This window comes from Stylophora pistillata, chromosome 13, assembly GCF_964205215.1.
Source record: "Stylophora pistillata chromosome 13, jaStyPist1.2, whole genome shotgun sequence".
NCBI lineage: Eukaryota > Metazoa > Cnidaria > Anthozoa > Scleractinia > Pocilloporidae > Stylophora > Stylophora pistillata.
The window spans coordinates 25,369,115-25,395,041 of NC_142531.1; the positions used below are offsets into that span (position 1 = coordinate 25,369,115).

General features: G+C 39.2%; 2 protein-coding genes across 3 annotated transcripts in view; one reads left to right on the forward strand and one right to left on the reverse strand.

Moving 5' to 3' along the window:
* Positions 1 to 10,002, reverse strand: part of LOC111326164 (uncharacterized) — a 14,005-nt gene extending 4,003 nt beyond the window's left edge. Inside the window, exons 1-9 of the mRNA XM_022930101.2 lie at positions 9,551 to 10,002; positions 7,502 to 7,570; positions 6,422 to 6,586; positions 5,939 to 6,059; positions 2,857 to 3,041; positions 2,208 to 2,426; positions 1,864 to 2,031; positions 1,226 to 1,405; positions 414 to 557 (exon numbers count right to left, since the gene is read on the reverse strand). Of these exons, the coding sequence (XP_022785836.2) occupies positions 414 to 557; positions 1,226 to 1,405; positions 1,864 to 2,031; positions 2,208 to 2,426; positions 2,857 to 3,041; positions 5,939 to 6,059; positions 6,422 to 6,586; positions 7,502 to 7,570; positions 9,551 to 9,629 (1,330 nt within the window). The 5' untranslated portion in view covers positions 9,630 to 10,002. The remainder of the gene's footprint in view (positions 1 to 413; positions 558 to 1,225; positions 1,406 to 1,863; positions 2,032 to 2,207; positions 2,427 to 2,856; positions 3,042 to 5,938; positions 6,060 to 6,421; positions 6,587 to 7,501; positions 7,571 to 9,550) is intronic.
* A 6,216-nt stretch (positions 10,003 to 16,218) lies between these two features.
* The window catches only part of LOC111326113 (laminin-like protein epi-1), a 54,249-nt gene continuing 44,540 nt past the window's right edge, over positions 16,219 to 25,927 (forward strand). For both annotated transcript variants that reach the window (XM_088742899.1, XM_088742900.1), the window contains exons 1-12: positions 16,219 to 16,658; positions 17,746 to 17,985; positions 18,289 to 18,354; positions 18,801 to 18,905; positions 19,226 to 19,433; positions 19,922 to 20,131; positions 21,081 to 21,215; positions 21,628 to 21,765; positions 22,057 to 22,194; positions 22,731 to 22,868; positions 23,886 to 24,232; positions 25,476 to 25,734. In XM_088742899.1, coding sequence (XP_088599025.1) covers positions 16,299 to 16,658; positions 17,746 to 17,985; positions 18,289 to 18,354; positions 18,801 to 18,905; positions 19,226 to 19,433; positions 19,922 to 20,131; positions 21,081 to 21,215; positions 21,628 to 21,765; positions 22,057 to 22,194; positions 22,731 to 22,868; positions 23,886 to 24,232; positions 25,476 to 25,734 — 2,344 coding nt within the window. In that variant the 5' untranslated portion in view covers positions 16,219 to 16,298. The remainder of the gene's footprint in view (positions 16,659 to 17,745; positions 17,986 to 18,288; positions 18,355 to 18,800; positions 18,906 to 19,225; positions 19,434 to 19,921; positions 20,132 to 21,080; positions 21,216 to 21,627; positions 21,766 to 22,056; positions 22,195 to 22,730; positions 22,869 to 23,885; positions 24,233 to 25,475; positions 25,735 to 25,927) is intronic.

Sequence of the window (25,927 nt, forward strand, 5' to 3'; positions counted from 1 at the left end):
AAAGAAAATAGAAAGAGAGCTCACATAGATATTACCATTTGCGCTCTGCGAGGTAATTCAGTCAGTCTATCAGCCAAACAGTCAGTTGGTCGGTTGGTTGGTCAGTCAGAGTTGCAGTGGCGGATCCAGAAATTGAGCTAAGGGGGGGGGGGGGGCGGGGGAATGTATTTTTGTGTGTTTACTCCTGGCGACTTTTCTTCCTTCTGCGATTTTTTTTTACCCCTAGATCCCCCAGTGGTTGATAAGTCGGTCGGTCAGTGAAACTTTCCTTTGAATTAGGCGTACATCTGGGCTTACCTAAGCAACGAGGAAAAGTTGTTTGAATTTAAATCTGGAGAAAATTCATCCGATAAGACGCGAAAACAGCTTAAGGCAGCAAAAGAAAGCTGCGTGTGGTTAGTTATGAGCCTGACCTGAACCGGAAGTGTGGTCGCCAGAAGGTCCAGTTCCTGAACTTGAGGTTGGTCCTTGATGATGATACCACCTGGGATATTTATTTGGTTCACAAATAGTCCAGTGACAAAGCCCACCCGCCTCAAACTCACAGTCATGGGGACCTGAAATAGAGTACTGGGAATGGATTACAGGATTCAAAAATTTCTTCAGTGTCTTCAAATCATTCGTTCACTCAAAAGTAGTTTCGCCTGGGAAGCAGTGGAAATGTCTCTGTTAAAGAAAGATTCACTTAATATCCCTGTGTTAAGTGGAGATCGAAAAACTTTCCTTCGGTTTTCCCTGGCTGAAACTGAACTCTTAATATACTTCGCATATAAAAAACCCATGGTATATTGCAATTTCTTAGTTCTAATTGGTCTGCAGGTCGTGGTACGCGAGCTCGTAAACCATGGGCCACGGATATGGTAGGGTTTCGTTTTGTTACAGTTTTTGTGATATATCTATAGGTGTTAATAAAAAAGTTAGCCACTAAGGGGAGTTGGTTATTGGTTAGATATTAGCCAGGTGAACGTATTTATCGTCTCATATGTAACGAGTGCTCTTAAATTCAAAATTATCCAAGTTTGCTTTAGTTTTTCTTAACTCTGCTCTGTGATTGGCTCAGAAAACTCGCGCCATCCTCTCGACCAATCAGGTGCAAAACTGTAAACCATCTCGTCTGCCGCGTTTTCCCGCGTCTTCAATGAGGAAAATGAAGAAAAGACGGCAGGTATAACATTTGTAGTCACGCCTCTTGAGGAAGGAGCCTGGAAAGCTCTTAATTTCTTACCCAAATGACAGCCTGGCATTACACACTCTCCGACTTGCTTATCATCTCCATCGCAATCATTCCCGCCATTTTTTGGTTTAGGCTCATTGCAATGCCTCGTTCTGCTGTATGTTCCCTTGTCACATGACACATTACAGGAAGACCACGATGACCACTTTCCCCAGTGCCCATCTATTGGAGCTGAAAAGTGAGTTAAAAATTTTCATTATTTTTTAGCCTTTTGCTTTAAATTCTTTGGAGGGAGGGATATTAGACTTGTCTTTGAGATTAATTTACATGCATACATATTTATGTATGCCACTCCCCATGGGGGCTTTTCAGGGCCAATTCCCACCCAGCAACCACCCCAGGGGAGGACATCCATCACACAGTAATCTCGTGCGTGGGAAAAATTAACGTCTCCTACCCCTAACCCTGCAGGAGACGGGACCTCCATTTATTCATCCCTATCCAAGAAGACTAGAGTATCTAACCATTTCTTGATGTTACAGAAAGGTAGCATATTCTTCTCACTTGTTTTAAGACCTTAAGACACTTCTGAACCAAAGGCTTAAAACATTAGACTTACTCAGGGTTCACATACTGCCGTATAACCGGTTTTATAACCTTTATTTTGTTGGTGTTGACAGTCTCCTTACCTAAACATTTTTCGTTGCTGCATTTCTCCGTATGTGATTGTATTCCGTAGTGGTCTGCACCTTCACAGTTGTTCAAATCGTGTGATGCACAAAACCGCTGACGTGTGTGTTTGCACTGATCATTGCACGGACCAAAGTCTGTCCATGAACTCCATCCGTTGTTAGGGCCTTGGAAAGAATAAATGTTTCATGCATGAGTATTGTATGAAGCGAAATGAGTTCCGAGAAGGTCGTAAATCACTATATTTTTAAACAAGTTAAGTTTTAGTTCCCATCGACACAAAAACAACCTAAGGGTTTATTCGATTCCATCTCTTCTTTAATCATAAAAAGAAGTCGCTTACCTGAGCAATCATAGAGTGCATTCATTTGAGCGATATCAGTATTGCTGAAGTGATTCCGCTGACCCAATGCCGCATTCGAGTCACCAATTGCTTGTATGGTTGGCTGACCGTTTTTGGAAAAGCTTTTTTTCCCATAATGCATAATGCTGCCTGTGTCGTAAACTTCATTTAGATAATCAATCCGGTTATTATCGTATTTATTGAAATTGTGTTCTTTTCCTGTTAACAAAAAAAAAAACAAAAACAGACAATCCTATTATCATCTCGTCCTTCCATACAATTCGATCCCAATGTAGGAAAGAAGAGCTCAGGCTGCAGCCACTTTCATACCAAACGGTTGGTTTAATCAGGTCTGATTTTTCGCTATTGCATAAATAGCGCTCTCTACAGCGAGGATCATGCATCATACGTATCTATAACCGCAGTTCAAAATATATGAACTTCATACATTCATCGTATCTGGTTGGTTTAATGTTATTTTTCAAAGTGAAAAATTAGTTTTGCAGGGGTAACTCGGGAGGCGGAGGAGGGATTTCTCATTACCCGAGGCCATATAAGTGGGCTGTTAGAAAAGCACCGAATACGAAAACCTTAAACAAGCCGATTCTGACGTAATATCCGAGATATAGGCATGAATCACATTAGTTACCAGGCTCAATATTCTCCCACATGATCTCCACGTACTTGTCACGGTCATAGCGTGACTGTTCATGCCAAAAGCCAATAGCGTGCATCATCTCGTGCATAGTAATTCCTGCATGGTTGCAGCCACTTCCTAAAGAGATTGTTTGTGAACCCTTCTTCCAGTAATTCATTCCAACTGATGAATAACATCTGCAGGGGAACAGGAAAGAGTCGAAGAAGACAAATTAAACGCGAATCTTGTTCCCAGATGCACGACGGTGAAATTTTTTCAACTACAAACACAATGTTACTTGAGAAGGACTTGGGTACGAGATATAGTCCGAAAATGAAAGATTTCCTCTCCACCAGAAATTTTTATTTTTTTCACTGTTTCGTGGCTTTGTCTGTCTTTTTGCTGGCGAGCCCTAGTTAGGCAGCAGCCTGTTCTTTACAATAGCGAGAAAAAGCCAAAATTTGTCTGATGTAAGATCGTAGACATGCGCAGTCGATTGCGTTTTTTATATCCGGGGTGCTTGTGATAACATCGCGTAAAATGGATGTGGAAATATCGATCGATTTCGAGCAATAGCTGTGTACAGCCGTCTCGGTGTGCTAGAAATCAATGATACGATAAACGAGGTGAGTTTGTGATATAGATGTCTTTTTTATAATTACTTGTGGAAGTATTCATCAAGGTCGTGAACAGTTTAATGATGACTCTCGAGGAACACAAGAAATATTTATGTGCAGTAAATGGCTTGAACCCGGAGGTAACATGTGAAGGTGTAGTCTGATCGTTCGGGTGAGTGTAGTCCTGAGAAGGACTGTTGTCGGTGGTAGTGACTGACGTTTCGACAACCTGTACGGAAGTCATCATCAGAGTCAAGTGAATGATTGTTGTCCGTAGAATGTTCTTATTCCAGTTCGTGTGAAATGATCGGTTGGTTTTGCCGTGATGTTATTGGCTAGACTGCCTGGTAAGCCACAACGACAACTCATTACGAACGACAGTTTACAGGAAACCGACACACACCGACAGATTACCAGACGAGTCATCCTACAACCCTACATCACACAAAGCCACAACTATCAGAACTCTAAAACGACGCGCACAACTAGTATGTGACTCGACAGACAGCTTATCCGACGAGAACAAATACCTTCACCGTGTTTTTACGAGGAACAACTACAACAACGACTTCATCCGACGAAACACTCACCGACCCACTACCGCTACCGAAACAAACGACACCCGCAATCCCTACGACTACAGCAACCATACCGTACATAAAAGGCATGTCTGAAAACATCTCGCGTATCTTACTACCCTTCAAAATCCGCGTCGCCCACAAACCCATCACCACACTACGTCAGTTACTAACCAACGTTAAAGACAAAGACGAATCGAGGAACAGACAGGGAACGATTTATAAGATCAATTGTTCCGACTGCCAAGCCTCCTACATCGGTGAGACTGGCAGAAACCTCACAACAAGACTGACTGAACACAGACGGGCGACGAGGAAAGGTGATGTCAGCAATCACATTGCTGAACACCATCGACTTACCAACCACAACATTGACTGGGACTCTGCGCAATGCCTAACCTACAGCACTGACTATTTTCAACGACTGACTCTGGAAAGCTGGTTTACTAACTTAGAACAGACTCCCCTAAACAGATGTCAACAACTACCCGCTCCATACAATCGACTCATTCACGACATAAACATCACAAACGACCGAAAAAGAACGACCTAACTTTACCGACAGATCGAAACAGACCAATCACGACCGACTTACGTCACTTGAGTCTTACAGCCAATAACATCACGGCAAAACCAACCGATCATTTCACACGAACTGGAATAAGAACATTCTACGGACAACAATCATTCACTTGACTCTGATGGTGACTTCCGCACAGGTTGTCGAAACATCAGTCACTACCACTGACAACAGTCCTTCTCAGGACTACACTCACCCGGACGATCAGACTACACCTTCACAGATATTTATGTGTTTGGCTGCTGTATTATGTGGGCAATTTTTGCCGATTCGCGAATGGAGGTGCCAAGATATCGATAAGTCCTACTTCACGGAGATCATTTTTTGCTCAGTGCATTCAGCAGCAGTGAAGTGTTAGGTAAAACTGCTTTCATTCGGAGAAAACTGCCGACTGAAGCTTGCTAATCTCGAGAGAAAAGAGAGGAAGGTGTTAAACAACTCGCTTTATGTCGAAAGCGACTTCGGTCCTACAGGCAAATTATTCACAGTATTCGCTCGTTGAGGCGTTAAATTTGATCGTTGAGTCAAAATCTCTGCCCGTTGAGGTAAATAACTCGACCATTGAGTTACATTTGGCCGTCGAGGTGAAAGAAAAGCTTGCAATCACAGCGGAGCTCGCAGCACGCAGCGCCGCCCCATGATTGTACAAAATGGTAGTAGTAACACATCAAGCCGAAAAAATTTGGACTTAGGACCGTAGGGGCGTCCGTACAGCGTTTGGCCAACGGGCTCAAGCCAATGTCACGGTTTTGTCCAGTAGTCCAGTGGTCAGTGCACTGGGCTCCGAGTCGGATGACCTGGGTTCGAGTCCTGGCCAAGGCAAGGCGTTGTTTTTGTTGTTGTTGTGGTTGTGGTTGTTTTTTTTTTTCTTTTTGATAAATTCATTTAAAGCATTTTCTTACGTTTACATACACGACAGAAATTAAGAAAAAATAGGAAAGTAATAAAAGAAGAGAGAAAGACACACGCACACCCTTACATAGTACTCTGTAGTACAATTAGAATACTAAGCCAAATCACACGCACAAAGCTATTACAGCAGGGGCCACCATACAGCAATACAGTTACCCAGTATATAAGGCAAGGCGTTGTGCGCTTGAGACGTGCGGGAAAAAAATGCGGGCTCCGCTTTTAGGCTTGGCTAAATCTATATAATTAGATTCAAAATGGGGATCGCTCGCTGAAGCTCAATAAAATGTGCATCGCTCGTTGATCGCTCTTATTATCAGTATCTCCTTCAAGGTCTGACGCCAGCACCCACTTTCACATTGAAACTTCTAGTATAAGAGATACTTACCCCAACAAACCATTTTTCTTACCCCGATTTTTTCTCAAAAGTAATCCATCTTTCCTCGTTTTCACGTGGTTTCCACTTAATGCATGTGCGTTGCGTAAACTGGTCAATGGCTCCTCTGATGGTCTGCTCATATCCCTGTTGCACTGAGAGAAAAGAATTTTTTTCCAATCAAATTATACGGTACCTTATGGGTAGTTTGTCAAGCATTTCTGTCAACCTTTTAGTATAAAAATCTAGGTAGGAAATTTCTTTCAAACACGTGGAAACTGTTTCAGAAATACTCCTCAAATTAAGAGGAAGAGCGCGTACAAACATCGGTTAGCAAAACCTGCTCACCGACACCATCTATAGCAAATTAAACCGACGCACTGAAAATTTGATCAAGTTTTTAAAGAACATGAATATCACATCACTGGTGCAGTGAAACAAAAATAAACCATTCACTGTCGTTCACTGTCGCCCTTATTGTGGTGATTTTAAAAACAGGAATCAGAAAACATCTCACAGAGTGTATCTGAGATTACGTAGGGAACAATCTTTCCCGTCCAGATGTATCTCCTCAATCTTTGTGCATTTCTCTTCTCCCTTTCCATTTCATTACCACTCGACTCGTCTGAGTATGGAGGCAGCACTATGTCACCTTCGTAAAGATTGGGTTCAACATCTACAGCTGTAGAATAGAAAACAGTTCGAGAATAAAACTGTGTTACTTGTATCGTCAGCTGATGTACCGTGAGCTAAAGGACTGCTTATTATTTAGCGCCTGAACGGGAGGAGGGGGGGCGTCGGAGGATCTCGGTTGGGTCACGACCAAATTTACTGACCCCCCTCCCCATAAGGCTCTGTAATATTCTTATGATGTCTCCCCTCTGTCCATCCCTCGTTAGCAGTTCATTGACAGTCGATTTTCTGTAGCTCCCCACTACTTTATACTCTTTTGGCGACGATTGATCCCCTTCGGTTCACCTGGAAACAATGCGTTCCTCCCGAAATCCTCGACCCTTCCCCCCTCAGGTCATAAAGAATGCCTGATCCCAAAACCTGATTATGTAGCATGAAGCGACTTAGAGTTTTGCCACTCTCCGCTGGATGAGAAGCCAGTGCTTCACAGGTTACCCGTTAGCAAAACGCATGCAACAAAATATGGTTTGCAAACAAAAAACTGCGAAAAAAGTTGCGAAGCTTTTTTTTTGGAGTCTCCAGGTTTCTACAACGACAAAGATTGGCGAAAAACTTGTCCTCTAAGGGACGTGGTACTGAGTTGGCCAATCCCAGCGTTCATTTCGACGCCAGTATTAACAAAGTTTCACCCAAATATCGCTTTTCTTGAGAGGGAGAGACCCTTTCTGAAACAAGTATCTTGCTTCAGAACAGGACACAAACATTCTGCCAATGCTGAGACCAAGGCTACGCTTTTTTTAAATTTCTGCTAGAGGAAATACCAAACACCGTTTTTAAATTATTCTTAAGGGAGTTATTTGCAGGACAAGATCACTTGCTATAGAGAAAACAACTGATGTAAAGGAGTACGTGATCTTTTTAAGAATGCCACGAGTTTTATTGGTTTAAGGACCAGTTTACAAACCTATGTTGACTTTATCGATCATTTCTATAGCTGTCAGATCGGAGTCATCCAGTTGAGGTCTGTTGTCACCTGTAAGAAAGTTTTGAAATTATTTCAAAATTAAACCCGTATTCAACCTGCGAAGTGATGAATCAATGACTGAGAATCTATGAAAATCGTAAATGTGCACTGCATGTATATGTATATGTATATGTATATGGCGATCATCGCAGTTGTGAAAATAACGCCTGAAAAGAAATCAGGCCTGTACGAAATCATTTTAACAGGTGTAATATTGACAATACTCTTTCGAAAAAACTATTTCCTTGTTCCTGAAAAAGGGTCCCGAATAAGGTGTTACGAGTTTGAAAATGTAAAATTAAACCGATCGGCATGCAGAGGTGATGGTGAAAACGAGAAGCAGTTTTTTTTTATCCGGAAGGTATACATCTCCACTCTCACATCTACCGCATTAAATACAATACGCGAAGAACTAAAAAATAATTAAAGCAAAAAAAGTAGACATAACGATGAGCATACAATAAACGAAACCCAAAAGAGCAAGAACTATGGAAATTAATCACACCTAACAAAAATAAGAATGTTCTAGAATCTAAACACAATCCTCCTAACATAAGATTTCCATTTCACAAGACGTAATTTTTGTAAAATCAGCATTCCTCTGGGTTTGAAATATTTAGTACGTAAAAAGCTCCATCAATAAACTTAAGACAGAATCTCTTTTATGGTGCGCCAAAAGAATGAACGAGTTACAAGGAATGTTTTCTGAAGGGAAAGTATATTTTCCTTGAAAAAGTGGGATGTATTATATAACTTTAATGAAATATTTCATTTTCAGCTCATAGATAAACGAAGAGAAAAGTTATCTCAGAATGTGAAAGTGTGAGAACTCATTGGAGAACACGTAACAACAAATTATGATATACGTGTATCTTTTTTACTCCACTCTTTGTTTTGCTCTCTTACGATGTATTTGTCGTATTTCTTGATAAAGTAAATCAATATTGTGAAGTGCTCTTCCAGATATTTGAATAGCATGATAAATGGCAAGCATAAATTTTGTAAGTAAATGACATCTCCCTCCCAAAAATGAGAGCTTTTCATGCGGGAAGTTGCGTCGTACGAAATTTTAAAACTTCTGTGGGTGCGGTAAGACTACTATGTGAAAAAAAGAGTGAATCGTACAGGGAAAATGATATCATTTTCCATGCATGTTCTCTTGATTATTCCTATTGTTAATTTAGAAGGTTCTTCAACGGCCCTTATTCTTTGTAGTCACGACATATTTAAGACTTCTTCTGGGTTCCCCAGTGATCAACGATACTGAGTCTTTTATAGGGCATTCAAAAGGAATTCTGCTTGCGTTGACTTTATGGCCAACCTGTTTCAATGAAGCTCAAAGTTGTCTGTTTGATTTTCAAAAACATCATCTTCTATACGTTAATCAAAGGAACAAATCAATCAGAATGATCTTCGTAAAATCTGTTTTCCAATTTCTTTTTTAACATTAGATCGACGATTTTTTTTTTTCGCTAAATCACCCTGCAATTGAGACTCTCTCTAAGGAATTTCAAGGCTCGAATTTTGATAAGTTAGGGAGAAATCATTCCAAATACTTGAAATTTGTAACAGCTAAAACGTATACCATAGAACATGTACATGGTATATCACTCAGAATAAGTACTGACACCTCTTCCTAAAGGGGCTTGGATTGAAGACAAAATCATCATTATGGCCAGCATTGTGGTGTCTCGGGAATTAAACTGCGCTCTGCTTTCAAATTCTCCAGGATTTCGAGCTGTCGGTTTGATTTTCAAAAAGTCAGCCTCTATATCCTGATCGAAGGAACAAGTCAATCAGGATGATCTTCATAGAATCTGAAGTTTTCCAATTTCTTTTTAGCGTTCGATCCACGATTTTTTTAGCTAAATCATCCAACAATCGAGATTCTCACTTTGGAATTTCAAGCCTCGAATTTTGATAAGTTAGGGAGATGTATTATTCTGGATAAATTTGTAACAGCTTGAACATATACCATAGAACATATACCTGGCAGATCACTCAGAATAGGTACTCCTCTACCTAATGAGGCTTGGATTAAAGACAAAATCATCAGCATGGCCAGCATTGTGATGCCCCAGGGATTAAACTGCGCTCTGCTTTCAAATGAAACAGTTTAAACGAAACGGCAGCTATCTATTCAGTTCTTGTCGGTAAAACAGGTGCCATTTCACATGTTTATTTACAATAGATACTTAAGAATTTTTTTGTAGACTTGAATTTTGTTTAAACAAGTTCCCTAAGCAAACAAAAGATGCAATTACGTGAAATACGACAATATCGATATTGTCACCTTAAGTAATCAAGAAGATAGTTGTTTGTTGATGAGCTATGATGATGTTAAGTAGTAAATATTTATCATAACAATGTAGTCAGGTTCTTGCTGATTTTCTGTCGGTTGTTCAATCGTAGTCCGCCGTGAAAAAAGAATAATTCTTCTTCGTACTGGATATTGAAAAACAGATAGGGATCAGCAAGGAGCGTTTTCTTTATGACAGCAGGGCCCGGTTGTTCGAAGGCCAATTAGTGCTAGCCAAGGGTTCAATTTTAGTCCAGGTTTCTTTATTTCTCTATTGAAGAATCTTTTTAGGATGATTCCTCTACTCTTTTTAGAGCACCCAATCATCGAATTGTAGACAAAAAGAATTATACTGAATTTTCATTTAAAGCTTTCAGATCTAAAATGAAATATCCCAATAACCCAGCTTTGAACAACCCGGCAACTTTTAATGTACTGAAAAACTATGTAGATATTTTAAAATGTTTTGGGTTCGTGTTTCGGAATCGCGAAATCACGAAAGCTGGTTTCAGCAGGATTTTTTTTTTTGTTCTTGTTACAGAGATGGGCCTGTTACTGCTACTTGCACCTTTTATAGGTCATGTACAAAGTTCGTCGTGGAAAATTTTATTGCGAAATAGCTGCTAGAAATCGGAATGCCTTAAAATACGTTTAACTAACTGTTGTGTATGAATGTCTTTTAGATATAACATACAGGCGCGTAGCTCCCTTTGAGCCAGTAAGCCCGGGCTGACAAACTTTTCTCGGAGTATTTATTTTTTCTTGGAATATAATCCCGCGCTATACTTACGAAGTATTGAACAGGCTTTCAAGCTAAAAATGACATGCTATGCCCCTCACACAGGTATGAGATATAGAGATGATATGAGATATAGAGATGATATGAGATATTGAGATGATATGAGATATAGAGATGACACGATTTCTGTTAATCCAAGCTTTGCCGAGAGGTTTTAAAGTGTCAGTGGATGCAAATAAAAACTTGACGCTTGTCAACATGTCTTTACTAACCATGTTTTGTTTCTCACGATCAAAACGCCGGTCATTATATTGTGTAAGAAAATTTAAGGTTCTTTATCTCAGCTTTATGAATCAGGTTATCGAGAAGTGCAGGTAGACTTATGTCAAGTTATTGTATCTTTTTTTGGCACGGCAAAGAATGAGTACATCTCAAGGAAATGAGTGGTGCGCTCTTTTTTTTCAGCCTCTTGTTTCAAGAAAATATGTAATTAAAGGTGACTTTTCGTTTATAAAGTTTATTCGCCGTACCTCCGTACGATCTGTATTGTGTTCATTGAGTTATAAATACTCATAGTAGCCAACTGAGGTGACAAGGAGTTTTTCTTCTTGGACACTAGTTCATTGTTGGTTATCCCACCCACCCCTACCTTTACGTCTATGATTGGGACAACATTGGTTAGGGACGGACCATTATTTTTCTGGAGAGGGAGGTATGAGAAATATTGAAAAAAATTGTTTGCGGGGTCTGAAAAGACAAAAATAATTGTTTCCAAACGTGATAGGGTAAAAAAAAAATGTATGCAGAGAAGTCAGGTAAGATATTAAAAAGTATTATTACCAAAACTGAAATGAATAAAAAAAAAGCAACAAATTGAAGCATTAGTATAAAAATTAACACAACTTGGGCACTAAAAAGTGGTCACTCTGTACTGAGCAAATAACAAATCTGCAAACAACTGTATTACTTGAAAAAATAGGAATCTATTGTGTCGTAGGTCCTTTTTTGCGTCAGCAGCTGCCAAAAAATTTTAAAAGGCGAGTGCAGCGTATAATGACAATAAGTGGCTATAGCACTATTGATTATGTTCTTCGTAAAATAGTTCAACAACACAGTGATAATATTTAGCACAAATAAAAAGAACACCGAGAAAAAAAAATGGAAGAAAAAAAACTAACCCAAATCGCTCAAATTCGCCATTTAGAGCCACAGAAACGACAACACACAGCAAGTGAGGTAGGTTTAAATTTATTTTGAGCTTTAGCTCAGAAATTTCATGATATAAGTTTACGATGATAAGACTCTTCAATATTCTCCCATACATTCCTTTATATTTCGAATAAACAACCAGACTCGTCGCTTGTCTGGGCTCCCTGTGAAGTAAGATCATCGTATTGGACGAGCCAACTGCGCAGGTCGACCGAGCCACAGAGCTTGGAACTTGGAACTTGGAACTTGTACTCCCAAATAGCTAGGCTAACGCTGGGAGATATAGAATAACTAATTTGTAGTGCTAATAATCTACGATAAATATGTGAAGTCTAAAAGAAACAATAAATGTAAATAGTTCAAAATCTTTTCAGGTGGTTCGGGGTCTTCATGTTCTGAATGTCCCTTATGGCTAATGATTTAAAAGAAGTAATGTTCTTAGCTTGGACTGTTTGAGTTGACAGTTTATTCCATACCCGAACAGTTCGTATAAACGGAGAATAACTGTGCGCCAAAACACTTGTGTGGGGCTGGAGCATGGCATGTTGGATCCTTGGTCTAGGAGCTGGTTGGATAGAAGGTGGGAATTCAAGATCTATGAGATTATTTTTGATTTTATAAAAAAGAGTCACTTGGGCCAGCAAAATTTTGGATTCCAAGGAGTCCCAACCAAACTTGTGAGTTTGTAGATCTCTTGTAATTGTGTGCGACGAAACGAGCAGCCCGTCGCTGGACTTTTAGATAGTTTCAGTGTCCCTGTTTGTGTGTGGATTCCAGGCAGCGCTTGCATATTCTAGTAGAGGTCGAATAATTGCTTTGTGGCTCTTTCCTTGACTTCGGGCGTACACGGTTGTAAAGTCCGTTTGACCAGCCCGAGAGCCCCATAGGCTTTGTTGGAAGTTTTGTCACAGTGTTCTTTCCAATTTAGCTTGCTCGTTAATCTAACACCCAGATAATCATAGGAAGTTACATGTTCCAAGACCTGACTATGCATGTAATATGGCAGTATGATAACGGATCGCTTGTTGGTCAAGGAAATGTGGTAGCATTTCTTAACATTAAACTCCATCTGCCAAAGACAGGCCCATGAAGTTAGGTCTTGTTGAAGGATGAGATGATCCGCAGGTGATACAACCTGTCGGTACATAATGGTGTCGTCAGCAAAGAGTCTAATATTTGACTTGATGTCACCCAGGATGTCATTTATGTACATCAAGAAAAGCGTGGGGCCTAAGACAGACCCTTGTGGAACACCTGAGATAACCTTGCACGGGTTAGAGTGTACGCCGTTTACACTGGTACTTTGGGAGCGGTTGCTTAAGAAACCCTTTATCCATAATAAGGTTTGGCCTTGAATACCGTAGTGACTTAACTTATGTAAGAGCTTTAGATGTGATACTTTGTCGAAAGCCTTGCTGAGATCGAGTTGGATAACATCAGCTTGACCCTTAATGTTGAGAACGGAGGCCCACTCGTGAATGGCTGAGACCAGTTGCGTTTCACAAGAGAGTCTGGACCTGAAGCCATGTTGGTGTTTACAAAGGATGTTATTTGTGGACAGGTGCTTGTGGATGTGGCTAAGTACTATGCGCTCCATAATCTTGCAACATATGCAAGTCAAAGAAATGGGCCTGTAATTTTTTGGATCTTGCTTGCCGCCCTTCTTGTATACTGGTGTAACCAAGGCCTTTGACCAGTCATCAGGTATAAAGGCTGATAGTTTCGAAAGAAACTGTTTGGGGCTGCGTCGGTGGGAGTAACGAAATAATTTGGAAATCGTTTCTGCCTTTGACCAGTCATCAGGTATAAAGGCTGATAGTTTCGAAAGAAACTGTTTGGGGCTGCGTCGGTGGGAGTAACGAAATAATTTGGAATCGTTTCTGCCGAAATCGTAACTTTGTTGAAAAAGAAAGGTAAATACATGAGACAATTCGTTAGCTAATAACTTCAGTATACGAGGAGACAGATTGTCCGGGCCACATGCTTTTTTGGGATTCAAATTGCAAATTTGCTTCTGGACACCATTTACATAAAATGACAGATATGGAATTGGCGGATAATCAGATAAACCAATTCCAGGTAGGATACCGTCATCGTCCACGAATACAGATTTAAAATGATTGTTTAGGGCTTGCGCTTTATCTTTACTGGAGACATAGAGGTTATTACTGCTCAGAAGTGTTGGAACTTCTATGGATTCAGATCTGCAAGACTTGACGTAATTCCAAAACCGTTTTGGGTTGGAGTCCACGCTCCCTCCAATCTCGTTGTTGACATAGTTTGAATGTGATGACCGAAGCATATCCACAACTTTATTGCGCTGTTTTCTGTATGATGCTTTAATCGAGGGGTTGTTCGAGTGGGTGACTAGTGAATGCGATTTATCCGTTTTTCTCATTTGGCGTTTGATAGCCTTGGTCACCCAAGGTAAGGAGGATTTAGCTTTGGTCATCTTCCATGGAATAAAAGTGTCAACAGCTGAAGCCAAAGAAGTTTTAGACATCACCCAGTTTCCATTTACAGAACGGGCATCTGGATTGGCATTGAAGAATTCCTGATTGATACTTGTAGCTGCACCCTGAAAACCCTCAAGGTTCATGCGGTTGTAAAGATGAACCTTGCGAGGCGGCTTGTTTACACGAGATGGTTTAGTGTTGATTGTAAAGATTACTATATCATAGTCGCTCATGCCGGGATGAATCTGCCCATTTGTCACCAATGAAGGCGCCGAAGACAAGACCAGGTCAAGAGTCTTACCAGAAGCTGGTCGAGAGGCTTGTGTCACTGACTGAGTGAGAGAGTAGTCATCTAGGAAGTTTAATAGGTATTCAGCATCCGCTGTTGAAGGTGAAGTATTCAACAGCGTAGGTGGATCGGTGGACCAATTTATGTCACCAACATTAAAATCCCCAGAGACCACAACGGACGGGCAGCTATGTCTCAGTTCTCTGCTAAAGATTAGCAAGATTGTCTGCGATTTTGAGCAGACGATTTTGGAATGTAGTGCGGGACAAACTGAAGGAATCAACTGTTATCTTATCACAATAGCTCACCGTTTGAACACTTTAAAAGACTGTCAAATGATTTTGGTTTTAAAAGATGGAAAAGTTGATGAATTTGAAAAATTTTGTTTCCTAGTAAGCAGTCAGATCTGAACTCAACGGGGCTCTTTGAAGAGAGTGCGAATAGTTTTAACTTGGAGGTACGTTGCCTCTTTTGCAACCCCGTACTGCTAACCATAGGCCAAAGTCCACTGGGTGCGAAAACGGTGCAGTGGCTTTTTGTGTCTGCAGAAAGAAGATAAATGATGAACCATGAAGTAAACTTTACACCTTGTTTCGTCGAGTTGTTTCTCGTTTGAGAGAGCTTAAAAGTCATGAAACACTTAAGACTTACCACTTTAGTCACAATACTTGGCTGTGTCCAATAGTGTAATTCTTTAACAATTCTTTCAATATTCATATATTTGCTTATTGTTTTTCATCTGAAGAAAGTTCTATTTTGATCGACTGATGTAATAAACGTGTGCATGTTTCTTGTCTTGCTTGAAATGCTTCTACCCGAAACTTTAAACTGATCTTTCGCTGGAGTTCTGATCGGAAACAACATTTCGTTGAGGGACCAAATAACAACAAGGACCTTTGTCCTCTACTTGGTCAGCGACTGGTAGGGCAATGGCACTTGAAATTGAAGATTTTTAGGGACTGCTTCGAAAAACTGAATTCATAAACATGAATCGGTGATTGTTTGGTGTTGTGTTGCTTCAAGCCTGAACATCGCACGCCCTGTCAGTGTGGGAAACCAAACTTACTTCTTGAGTCCGATCGTGTTCGATTAAGCCCCAATTAAAAGTAATTGCATTCGAATGGTGTGTTGGGTGGTTAACAACGCTAAGGAAACACCAATTGCGATCTATGGCCGGCATTATTCCAGATTATTAGGGTGACATTTGGGGTTAATCGTGGACTAGCGGGAAAAACCGGATAATTCAGTACAGCAATTATTCGCCGAAGGCAAAGTGAATATTGTTGAATTATATCCCAAGATGAAGCCGAGAGGATTATTCAACAGCTTATCCCCAGAAAACGATCTTCAGATTGTCTACTTTTCTTCGTCCGATTTTAGTATTATTAAAATATCAAAATCGAAGGAAGGAAAGTAAGACAATTGGAATATCGTCTCCCGAGGATGGGCTGGAGAAGCGTCCGGTATGGAATTTGGAAAAAAAAAAAAAAAAAAAAAACCAGAATACAGAAGGAATTAAATGCTAAGGCATTATTTGTACTTCGGAAAAACCACGAGCGGCAGAGGTAGCCAATAAAATTTGTTCACAGAGAAGGCGGGAAATCCGGGAATTCTTCACACTCCACACCCAGGGTAATATGAACCTTGATATCCCTCTACACAAAGAGCCAGTGTATTTCAACTGTTCGCACTATCGCTCGTTTAGTTTTGCTATGGTTGAACTGTGATTGTAGGCCGATAGCAAAATGAACAAGCTCGCTATTGCCCTTTTTCATGTGTTTCTAGTTTTCTTTTTCTCTCCGAAACCGAGCGATGGTCAAGGTTTGAGACCACAACCGATAAACATCGCTCAAGGGAAGAAAATCGAAGCAACAGCAACATGTGGCGAAGATGTTAGTGAACCAGAACTCTTCTGCAAACTGGCCACTGTACCGGGAAAACTGGGCATTCTAGGGTTGTCCTGTGACCACTGCGAGCCAGGTACGCCTACCAAAGATCATTCGATAAAATATGCCATTGATGGAACGGAGAGATGGTGGCAATCCCCTCCGCTGTCCCGCGGCCTACAGTACCAAAAAGTAAACATCACCATCGATCTAGGACAGGTAGGATTTCTCCGTATGCATGACTGACCCGTAGTTTTTTTATACTTGGTGTTGGAAGTTCCCTCTGATACCCATCGCTGCACTGCAATGCGATTATTCAGAGAGATCAGTCTAGAGGTAAACAGTTTCATAACTATCGAGGACACTGTGATCCGTTTAAAGTGCTGAAAATTGTGAGCTCAGTTAGTTTAAGACGAAGTTTAAAATCTGGATGGAAAGTTTGTTATGCAAACCAGCTGAAACTCCAATAGAGTGAATGCGGTGGGAATATTTTTCGTATCGGGGAATCAAGAAACCATAAGGGTACAGTAAATCTCACCTACGTGTGAGGCGAATTAGTCAATCAAGGATTGTGTATGCATTTATGTGAAATTTAGCACGTATTTACGCTTTGAATTTCCATACTTTGTAAACGTGAATCAAGCTGAATCTGTTTTATTTCCTCAAAGACTTCTCCGATGAAATGTAGAAACTGGAAATCAAACTTTCTCTTATCCAACATGCATTAATTAAGTCCCTCAAAAACAAAGGAAGAAAACAATTAACCAACGAATCCTAACATGCCAAATTCCTCATTAGCTACTCAAAAGAGATTTCAGGGCTTTTTCAAAAGCCTAGGTTTTCTTTTCCTAAATGTTATAACATTGAAGTTTAGTTAAGAAGGTAAAATGAAACTCTTAATTATACCCTAAGGAAAAGAATGTTGGGAGTGCTTGGAATTTACCTTTGGTTTTACAAGTGTACCTGTATACTCTCTCCAGGAGGTTCCTTACAGCTTTTCCTGTTCAGATGTCACTGTTAGTTCAACAAAGCACCTCTCTTCATTATTATATAATGTAAATCACCTTTAAGATGGATTTTGGGAACCAAGTTTTTGTTTACTTTAAACTACATACAAAGAAATAGACTTATTTCTATAAGTAACAGAGAAGTCTTCAAACACAAGAAGTCCATGGGAAAATGATAAGAGAAATCAAAGTTTTGATGAAAGGAGGTTATGTAAGGGTCACCACTGTGAAACAAGAATTTTTTAACTGGTAATCCAAGAATATCATTCTGTGAAGCTAAACCTGTGTTTCTCATATAGGAATATCAAGTAGCCTATGTTATTGTAAAAGCTGGGAATGCTCCACGCCCTGGCACTTGGGCCTTAGAGAGATCTGTTGATGGTGGAAAAACATTTAACCCATGGCAGTACTTTGCTACTACCAACAGCGAGTGTCTGTCATACTTTGGAAGCTCAGCTCTGTTGCAGTCATTTAAAGATGACACAACAGTCACTTGTACAACAAGCTACTCACAGGTTCCACCTTTTGAAAATGGCGAGGTGAGTGTTATAAGGTTTTTTAATTGTCTTATTAGTTGTAATGGATAAAAGTGACAAATTTTCCTCCAAAACCATAGATTTATCTAGCTACATGAGTAATTGGGAAATCATGCTATTTCTTGAAATGTAATCTAACCTCTGCAATTGGTACACAAAAGTAACAATTTAAATAAATTTGAAAATAAATAATTATAAGTTTGAAATATTGGAGATGTGTTGCTATTTAATTTGAGAAAATAAACCAGTCTAGTCTCTCACTTCAGTTAAATTCATGTTTAAGATCCAAATCTCTTCACATTTCAGATCCATATTTCACTAATTAATGGAAGGCCAGGAGCAGCAAACTTTTCCTACAGTCAGGCATTACAGGTAAATGATGTCACAAATAAGCAATCAAAATTGATCAGTTTATATAAACAGGATGTACGGTTTATGTATCCTGATGTAGTTCATTTTGGGATAATTTCATGATCACCTAGTAATGATATGCCAAGATCTCTGAAGGTTTAAAGAATACAGCATAGTATTTAGATAGCTTTTCATTGAAATGTCATGTTATTTTTTTTCCTTGTAAACAAGATTATTGCTTGTCACTTGTAAAAATCTGATAACCTATATTTTGAAATGTGAGCAAGAAGACAAAAACAGCAGTTTTCAAATACCTTAGTCATTGATAATGCACTGCAGGCACCAGCAGTGGAATCAGCCAAGTTTAAGATGTAAATAAAAGTTTTCCATCTTGCTGGGTATCAACAAGTATGGAAGCCAAATTTTTTCTGTATTTAAATGTCAAACTGTGAAACATTTTATTACAGGAATGGACTCGTGCTACTCATATAAGGCTGAGGTTGTTAAAAGTGAAGACTTTGTTAGCTGATCTGCTACCACTGGCAAGGAAAGATCCATCAGTTACTAGAAGGGTTTGTATTTATACTTGCTCATGTACATTAACCTAACTAATAAATGACCTTCCTCTTAATACGCTTTCTAAAACAAGCCTACAAAATTTGATGAAGATGTAGCTGTAAGAAAAATAACGATAAATGCTTTTGAAATTGACAACCAAAACACTGAAAATTCCATTTCTGAAGCATACCCCCAGAACCCCCCTTGGTTTTAAGGGGCCTTAAGGCTCCTCAATTGGTCACAGCCACCCATAGACACCTACTTCAAATCCCATTGAGAATCCTAAGAATTTGGTACTTAATTATTATTTACCTCAAGTTTGTTTTGTTTACAGTATTTCTACTCAATAAAGGATATTTCAGTTGGGGGAATTTGTATGTGTAATGGCCATGCTGACGAATGTATTCAAAGTGTAGAGGACTCACTATTCAGGTGCAGATGTAAACATCAGACATGTGGTATCAAATGTGAAAATTGCTGCCCTGGATTTGTGCAGAAGAAATGGAGACCAGGAACTGCAGAAAGCAGCAATGAATGTGAAGGTGATGATGAATACAGAATTGTGTGTATAGTTCATTGTTTGGCTCGAAATCTGGTGGTCCCAGATTCAAACCCTCCACTCTGCACACACTGGATTTGGTTTTGGTGGTCCCAATTTTAACTCTATGGCTGCGTTTTGTATATACCCAACTGGTCTGCCTCCTATCCGTTGTGATTTTTGAACACTATGTTCATTCATTCATGCAGTTGGCCCTGAAAAGCTCCATTGGGGGAGAGATCAATAAATTTACATAATTGGTAAATCATTGCTTCTCTGGTGACTACATCTGTTAGGATTCACATCACAATAGTTAGACAATTTTTTAGAGAGAAGGATTAATCCCTAATTTTTGCCTGATGGGCAATTGTACAGTGTACTGTACTTTTGTGAAGTTTGTAACAAAGCTCGGGGTGTGGTGTTTAGACTTGTACTATAGCTACTAGTGGTGTATTACTTTTTATATTTAGTTTACTTCTCTTACTTTCTTAGCATGTAACTGCCACAACCATGCAATAGACTGTTATTATAGTGAGGAAATAGATCAGCAAAAGAGAAGTTTGGATGTCAATGGGAATTATGAGGGTGGAGGAGTGTGTGTCAATTGTCAGCACAACACAATTGGTATCAACTGTGAACAGTGTAAACCAGGATACTATCGACCAGCAGATAAGGCAAAGACAGATCGTGATGCTTGTAAAGGTATGGCTGTAAACTAGTCAACTGACACACCATGTAGTGCAGGGCTGCAGTCTAGCAGCACCCTATGGTCCCTGGCACCTTACTTTTGCTCTTGGGCCACTCAGGAATCTTAGTTTTTTCATAAAAAGCATATGCTGGGCACCCTGGATTTCACAGTTTCAGAGCACTGGGCTTCTTTCAATTTTTCTTAGAGCACAGCCTTGTATTGTTTCTAGAAGGTAAGCTCATTTTCAGATCATAACCACAATTACTTATAGTTTTTTAACCCTTTCACTCCCAAGATCTCCTTAGTAATTTTTGTTACAACTGTCATAAAATTCCTATGATGTAAGTTCAGAGTTTGGTATTGGATCAACCAACAATCCCCTAGTTGATATTATTTTTTCTTTATTCTTATCACCATCTGCTTGATATTGTATTGATATTTTAGGGAGAAATTCTGTCTTTGTTGTTCAAGGGAGTTAAATGGTTTTTAAGGGTTAATATCAGGAAAATTCCTCAGACAACTTAGAACATTTAGTAAGTGTGTAACAATATTCACTTACTGCTGGGCAAATAATTGTTTTTAATTAATATAATTATGATAATCACCTGATTATCATAATTTTATTTCTTTCCTTCCAACCTGTCACACAACAAATACCAGCCTGAACAACAACAAAAAACCAAATACTAACTTACTAAACTGTTCGCTTAAGCCAACGAAAGACGCAATGACGCTTTTTTAAAACTCTCTTCAATGGATAAAAACTAAACGAACATTTGCAAACCCAGGTTCAAGCCAAAGTTATGTGACCGGCGAAACCTCCTAAGGGAGTCGGGAGTGACATAGTCTGGCATGCAGGTCACATGGTGATGGATTCTCTCTTACCTGGATATCTTAACTGACAGTCAGTCTATCAGTTTTTCAGATAGTGGCATCAACTGGAAATTCTTTTGTACATTACAGTTTGTACGTGTGACAGAAGGTTTTCCACCGGTCGATGTTTTGATGGTGATGGGCAATGTCAATGTCTAGAGAACTATAGTGGACCAAATTGTACTCAGTGTAATGAGGGCTTTTATGGATTCCCTAATTGCAAACGTAAGTTAACTTTGTTTTCTTTCTTCGCCTAGGAAAGAATTTATCCTTTCATTTCAACAGCTGCTTTACAATAATTGTTTTAAATACAATTGTAAAATGCAGTGAATACAAAGAAATAAATTTAATAAGAAACAAAGGAAGGAAGTAAAAGGGATCAGGAAAGTAAAAATTTGCATGGATTACAAGTGAGAAGCTTGAAAAGTCAAGGATAAATTTTACAAAATGCTTACACTGTCTATACCCCAGCTAAAATGAAGGTTGAACTTATGTTGAGATTTGGAGGGTCGTCTTTCACCCTTAAAAAAGGAGTGTTAGTGTTCAATATTGGTTCAGGACACTTTGATTCTTTTCCAGTTGTTATCAACGAATAAAATTTAAATTCCATGTTAGAAATGTTGTTATCTATCATCAGCTTGTGACTGCCATCCATTGGGTACAAGTGGACGTGTGTGTGGTCCAACAGGCGATCAGTGCCCATGTAAACCAAACTACACTGGTGCTAAGTGTGATCAATGTGCTCGAGGCTATTATGGCTTCCCAAACTGCAGCCGTGAGTTCTTATATTGATAAGAAAAGAGGTTAACTGCAGAGCCACATTTGAGTCTCTTATAATAATTGATTAATACAGGGTTTTTCTTATGCAATTGGCTGGAGAATATTCTCCAAAAGTACTTGAAAAAAATTCTTAAGGAAAATCGGAGTAATAACAATTTTGATATTAATTTGAATTATTGTTAATTTTTCATCTAAATGATTAAATAATTTTTCTGACTGTGCTAAATTTCAACAATCTGTTTATGATTTAGTTGTCTTATCATTGCTTTGTATTGTTTTGTTTCAGGATGCAACTGTGATAATTTAGGATCACTTTCAGCAGACTGTGATGTGTCAGATGGACAGTGCAGATGTCGTCAAATGTATACATCCAGACAGTGTAATCAGTGCAGTAAGGGATTCTACAGCTTTCCTGAATGCAAAGGTTAGACACAAATTTAATAGCTGCTGGGGTATTTTAACTCTTTAACTCTGAAGATCTGATTGTTAATTCTCTCCTATAATTGCTTTACATTTAGTTACAAGAATTTGGTGTTAGCTAGAACACCAACTTCTAACCAGGATGACTTTGAGTATTCTCTTTACCTGTTTGCTAGATAAAGTATGGATACCCTATGGAGACTTACATGTAAATCACTCCTGGAGTTGAAGGGTTACATTTTATTTGATTAGCAGTGTTTTTCATTTTGGTTTGTAGACCAGTCTAAAAATCGATATGATAATACTGGAGATTAACAACAAAGAAGTGCCACATAACAGGAAGGAGGGTGTATTTCTGACAATCGTACCACATCTTAGCATCTTCTGATCTGATTCAGAACAGAAACACCATGATGGAATTTAATTACTTCTTTTATGTGATTAACAATACACATAGACTGTATTTAGTGGCATTTTCATTGCGTGAGGGACCTATTCAAGCACATATTCACCAAATCTGTGTTTTTTTTCTTGACCTAGTTTGTAACTGTGATGCAGAGGGTACTGCAAGAGATATCTGTGATCCCACCACTGGAGAATGTATTTGTATGAAAAACTATGCAGGACCTCGCTGTGATATTTGTAATGAGGGATATTACAATTTTCCAAGGTGCTCAGGTAACTTTAACACATGCATTGTAATGGAGCTAAATTGGAAGAACAAAATTTATGTCTCCAGAGTGAGTATCCACATTAAAACAGAATTATGTGAATATGAAACAATAATCTGCTCATCAAAACACAATTTGATTTCACTAAGAAACCCTACAACTGAAGGCTAAAGACTACCGTAATTTCCGGCCGTTTACCCGCAGGTAATCTGTTGATTTGGCCTTAAACACGCGCCACTGCGGGTAATAGGGAGGTGCAGGCTATGTGACATTTTTTAAATCTACTGGCAGTTGAATTGAAGAAAATTCTCACCTACCTGCGTTTCCACCTCTCAGATGAATTTTATTACATTAAGAGTGCCAAAAAGTGGCTTGAAAACGCGATGCTGACTCGAGTTTATTTCATGCACAATTAGTTACGTGACGAACAAATTACTATCGGCATGTGTGTAAACAGCCTTGATGGTGACAAAAATAAACCGAGGATAATGGGCGCATCAATAACAAATTTCCAGTGAACACTAGCTTCAGCTGAAGAGAATTTTCCCGTTTTAAGGGACTTGTTAGGCCCAGTAGAACCAGAGATATCGATTTTTTTGAGAAATCAACCCGGCGCTGAACAATTGTTCGCACAAAATGTCTGTTGACTTTTTCTTTTTGCTGCATGCAATAATCGGCCGGTGTGGGTAAACGCACGTGCGTTTCATCTTTCCCAAGTTTCTTGACTTCGTTTCCTTCATGTTGAATGCATTTTCTAACTTAAACTTCATTTTTACATCACAGGAGCTACAAGATTCTTTGTTTTTAAGTCAAAATTTGTGATCAAGTATTTGTTCGCAAGTTTCTTGACTTCGTTTCCTTCATGTTGAATGCATTTTCAAACTTAAACTTCATTTTTACAACACAGGAGTTACAAGGTTCTTTGTTCTTAAGTCAAAATTTGTGATCAAGTATTTGTGAAACAGTTCACTGGTTGGTATACTAGGTACTAGCAACTTCACCCACTCCTTTTTTTGTCTTTCAGATTGTGGTTGTTCAATAGAAGGCTCACTTTTACCAGCATGTGACCCACGTGGTAGGTGTGTATGCAAAGACAACTACGATGGACTAAGATGTGACCGTTGCAAAATTGGATTCTACAGCTATCCAAGATGTGTCAAATGTTCTTGCGATCTTCGAGGTTCAGTTCATGAGTTTTGTGAGTCAACCACAGGACAGTGCCAGTGTAAAGGATCTTTCCGTGGTATAAACTGTAATCGCTGCCGCAGCGGCTTTTATGGATTTCCTGATTGTCAAGCCTGTCAATGCGATCCTGCAGGAATTAAACCACTTCCTGATGGACAGGCAGTAGACTGTTCCTTATCTAATGAGGTGAGCACAATCATGTATTTTACATTAAGAATCATATGAAATTATCAAACAGAGTGAGACATGTATTGTTCAAATTTTTTCAGTGAGGAACCAAGGATCATGAGGTGATTGCCCAAAAATAAAAAAAGAAAAGAAAAAACACTAAGGGAGAAAAGGGAAATTTCTGATGTAAGAAAATTGTGAAGCGTAGGAGTGTATTGTTTTGCATGGTAATGGAAATATCACTAAAATCCTCTGCTAATGTTTATTTGAGTTACTTAATAATAGTTTATTAAAGTATAGTACCACCTTATTCCACCAAAGCGCGCCGATTGCCACGTTTATGAGTTGCGCAACAAAAACCATGTATCACTCTTTAAATGCCGGACCGAAAGATTTAAAAAATCTTTCTTTCCAACAATGGCGTCTAACGCCCAGTTCTTGTAGTCAAGCAAACCTAAGCGTTTTTCATTGGTATGTAACTGCCGATTCTTGTAATTCCCAGTCCCTTTAGACTCTTAATTTTAAAGTCAAATGTAAGATTTTCGTATTTTTTAAATATTTAAAGTATACTTGTAAATTCACATGTATTTCACCACTTGGGTGCCATTTTTGAATACTTTTAATAAACCTTCTATCATCATTATCATCATCATCAATAAGGAGTTTTTTGTTTTTGCAGTAAAAACAAAAAACTCGGTGAGACGTTTGTTACAAAACTCAACGAGTTCATTAATTTTTTAATTTCATCTTTGTAATCCTGTGGCAAACAAGGCAAATTAAAAGCCCTTTTAACAACAAAGACAAAAACACTCACAGATCCAAAGTTGTTTACAAAGGAGATTGTTCTTGTGGCATTGATTACATTGGTGAAACTGTGAGAAATTTAGCAGTACGTATTGCAGAGCATTCAAATCCTGATCATGCACACCTCTGAAGCTGCAAAACACTTGCGGGAAAATCCATCACCTTTTTTCACTTGGCATGTTCTCTCCTCAGTAGAAACATTCCACAAGCGTAGGATCATTGAGGGGCTAATGATCCAACAATTCTGCCACACTTTGAACAAACAAGTTATTTCTTATGTCTCCAAACTTTTCCCATCGTGAATCATATAAGATATATATGTATGTACAGACGATCATTATTTTCAACCCTGATGATGGCAAACAGCCGAAAACGGTTGGTGTAAACATTTTAATTTTTTCCTAATCTTTTAGCGTTTTATATAGAGTATCCTATATTTTGAACTTTGTTGTTGCAGGGTCAGTGTGACTGCAAGGATAATGTGCAAGGTCTTGCATGCACAGAGTGCAAAGATGGTTACTACTTCCTTGATAACAATAATCCCTTGGGCTGTGATAACTGTGAGTGCAATATGGATGGTGTGATTGGTGGGCTTCGCATTTGTGACAAGGAAACTGGACAGTGTCCTTGTAAGCTGTATGTTGCAGGCAGGAAGTGTACACGATGCAAGCCAGGGTTCTATGGTCTGGAAGGCCGCAAAGTGTTTGGCTGCACAGGTAATGCAGTGGTTTCAATCATATACATTTAAGTAGTGTGTTAAACTCTTTGCTGGGGTTTTAGATTGGGGTTAGGGCAAGATGGGTGCGTCTCAAACTAAGGCAATATGGCCCATAACTGCTGTTGCAGGAGTGGTGTCACTCGCTCCCCCCCCCCCCCCTTGTGGATAGGTCGCTAGTTCATTGGCAGTAA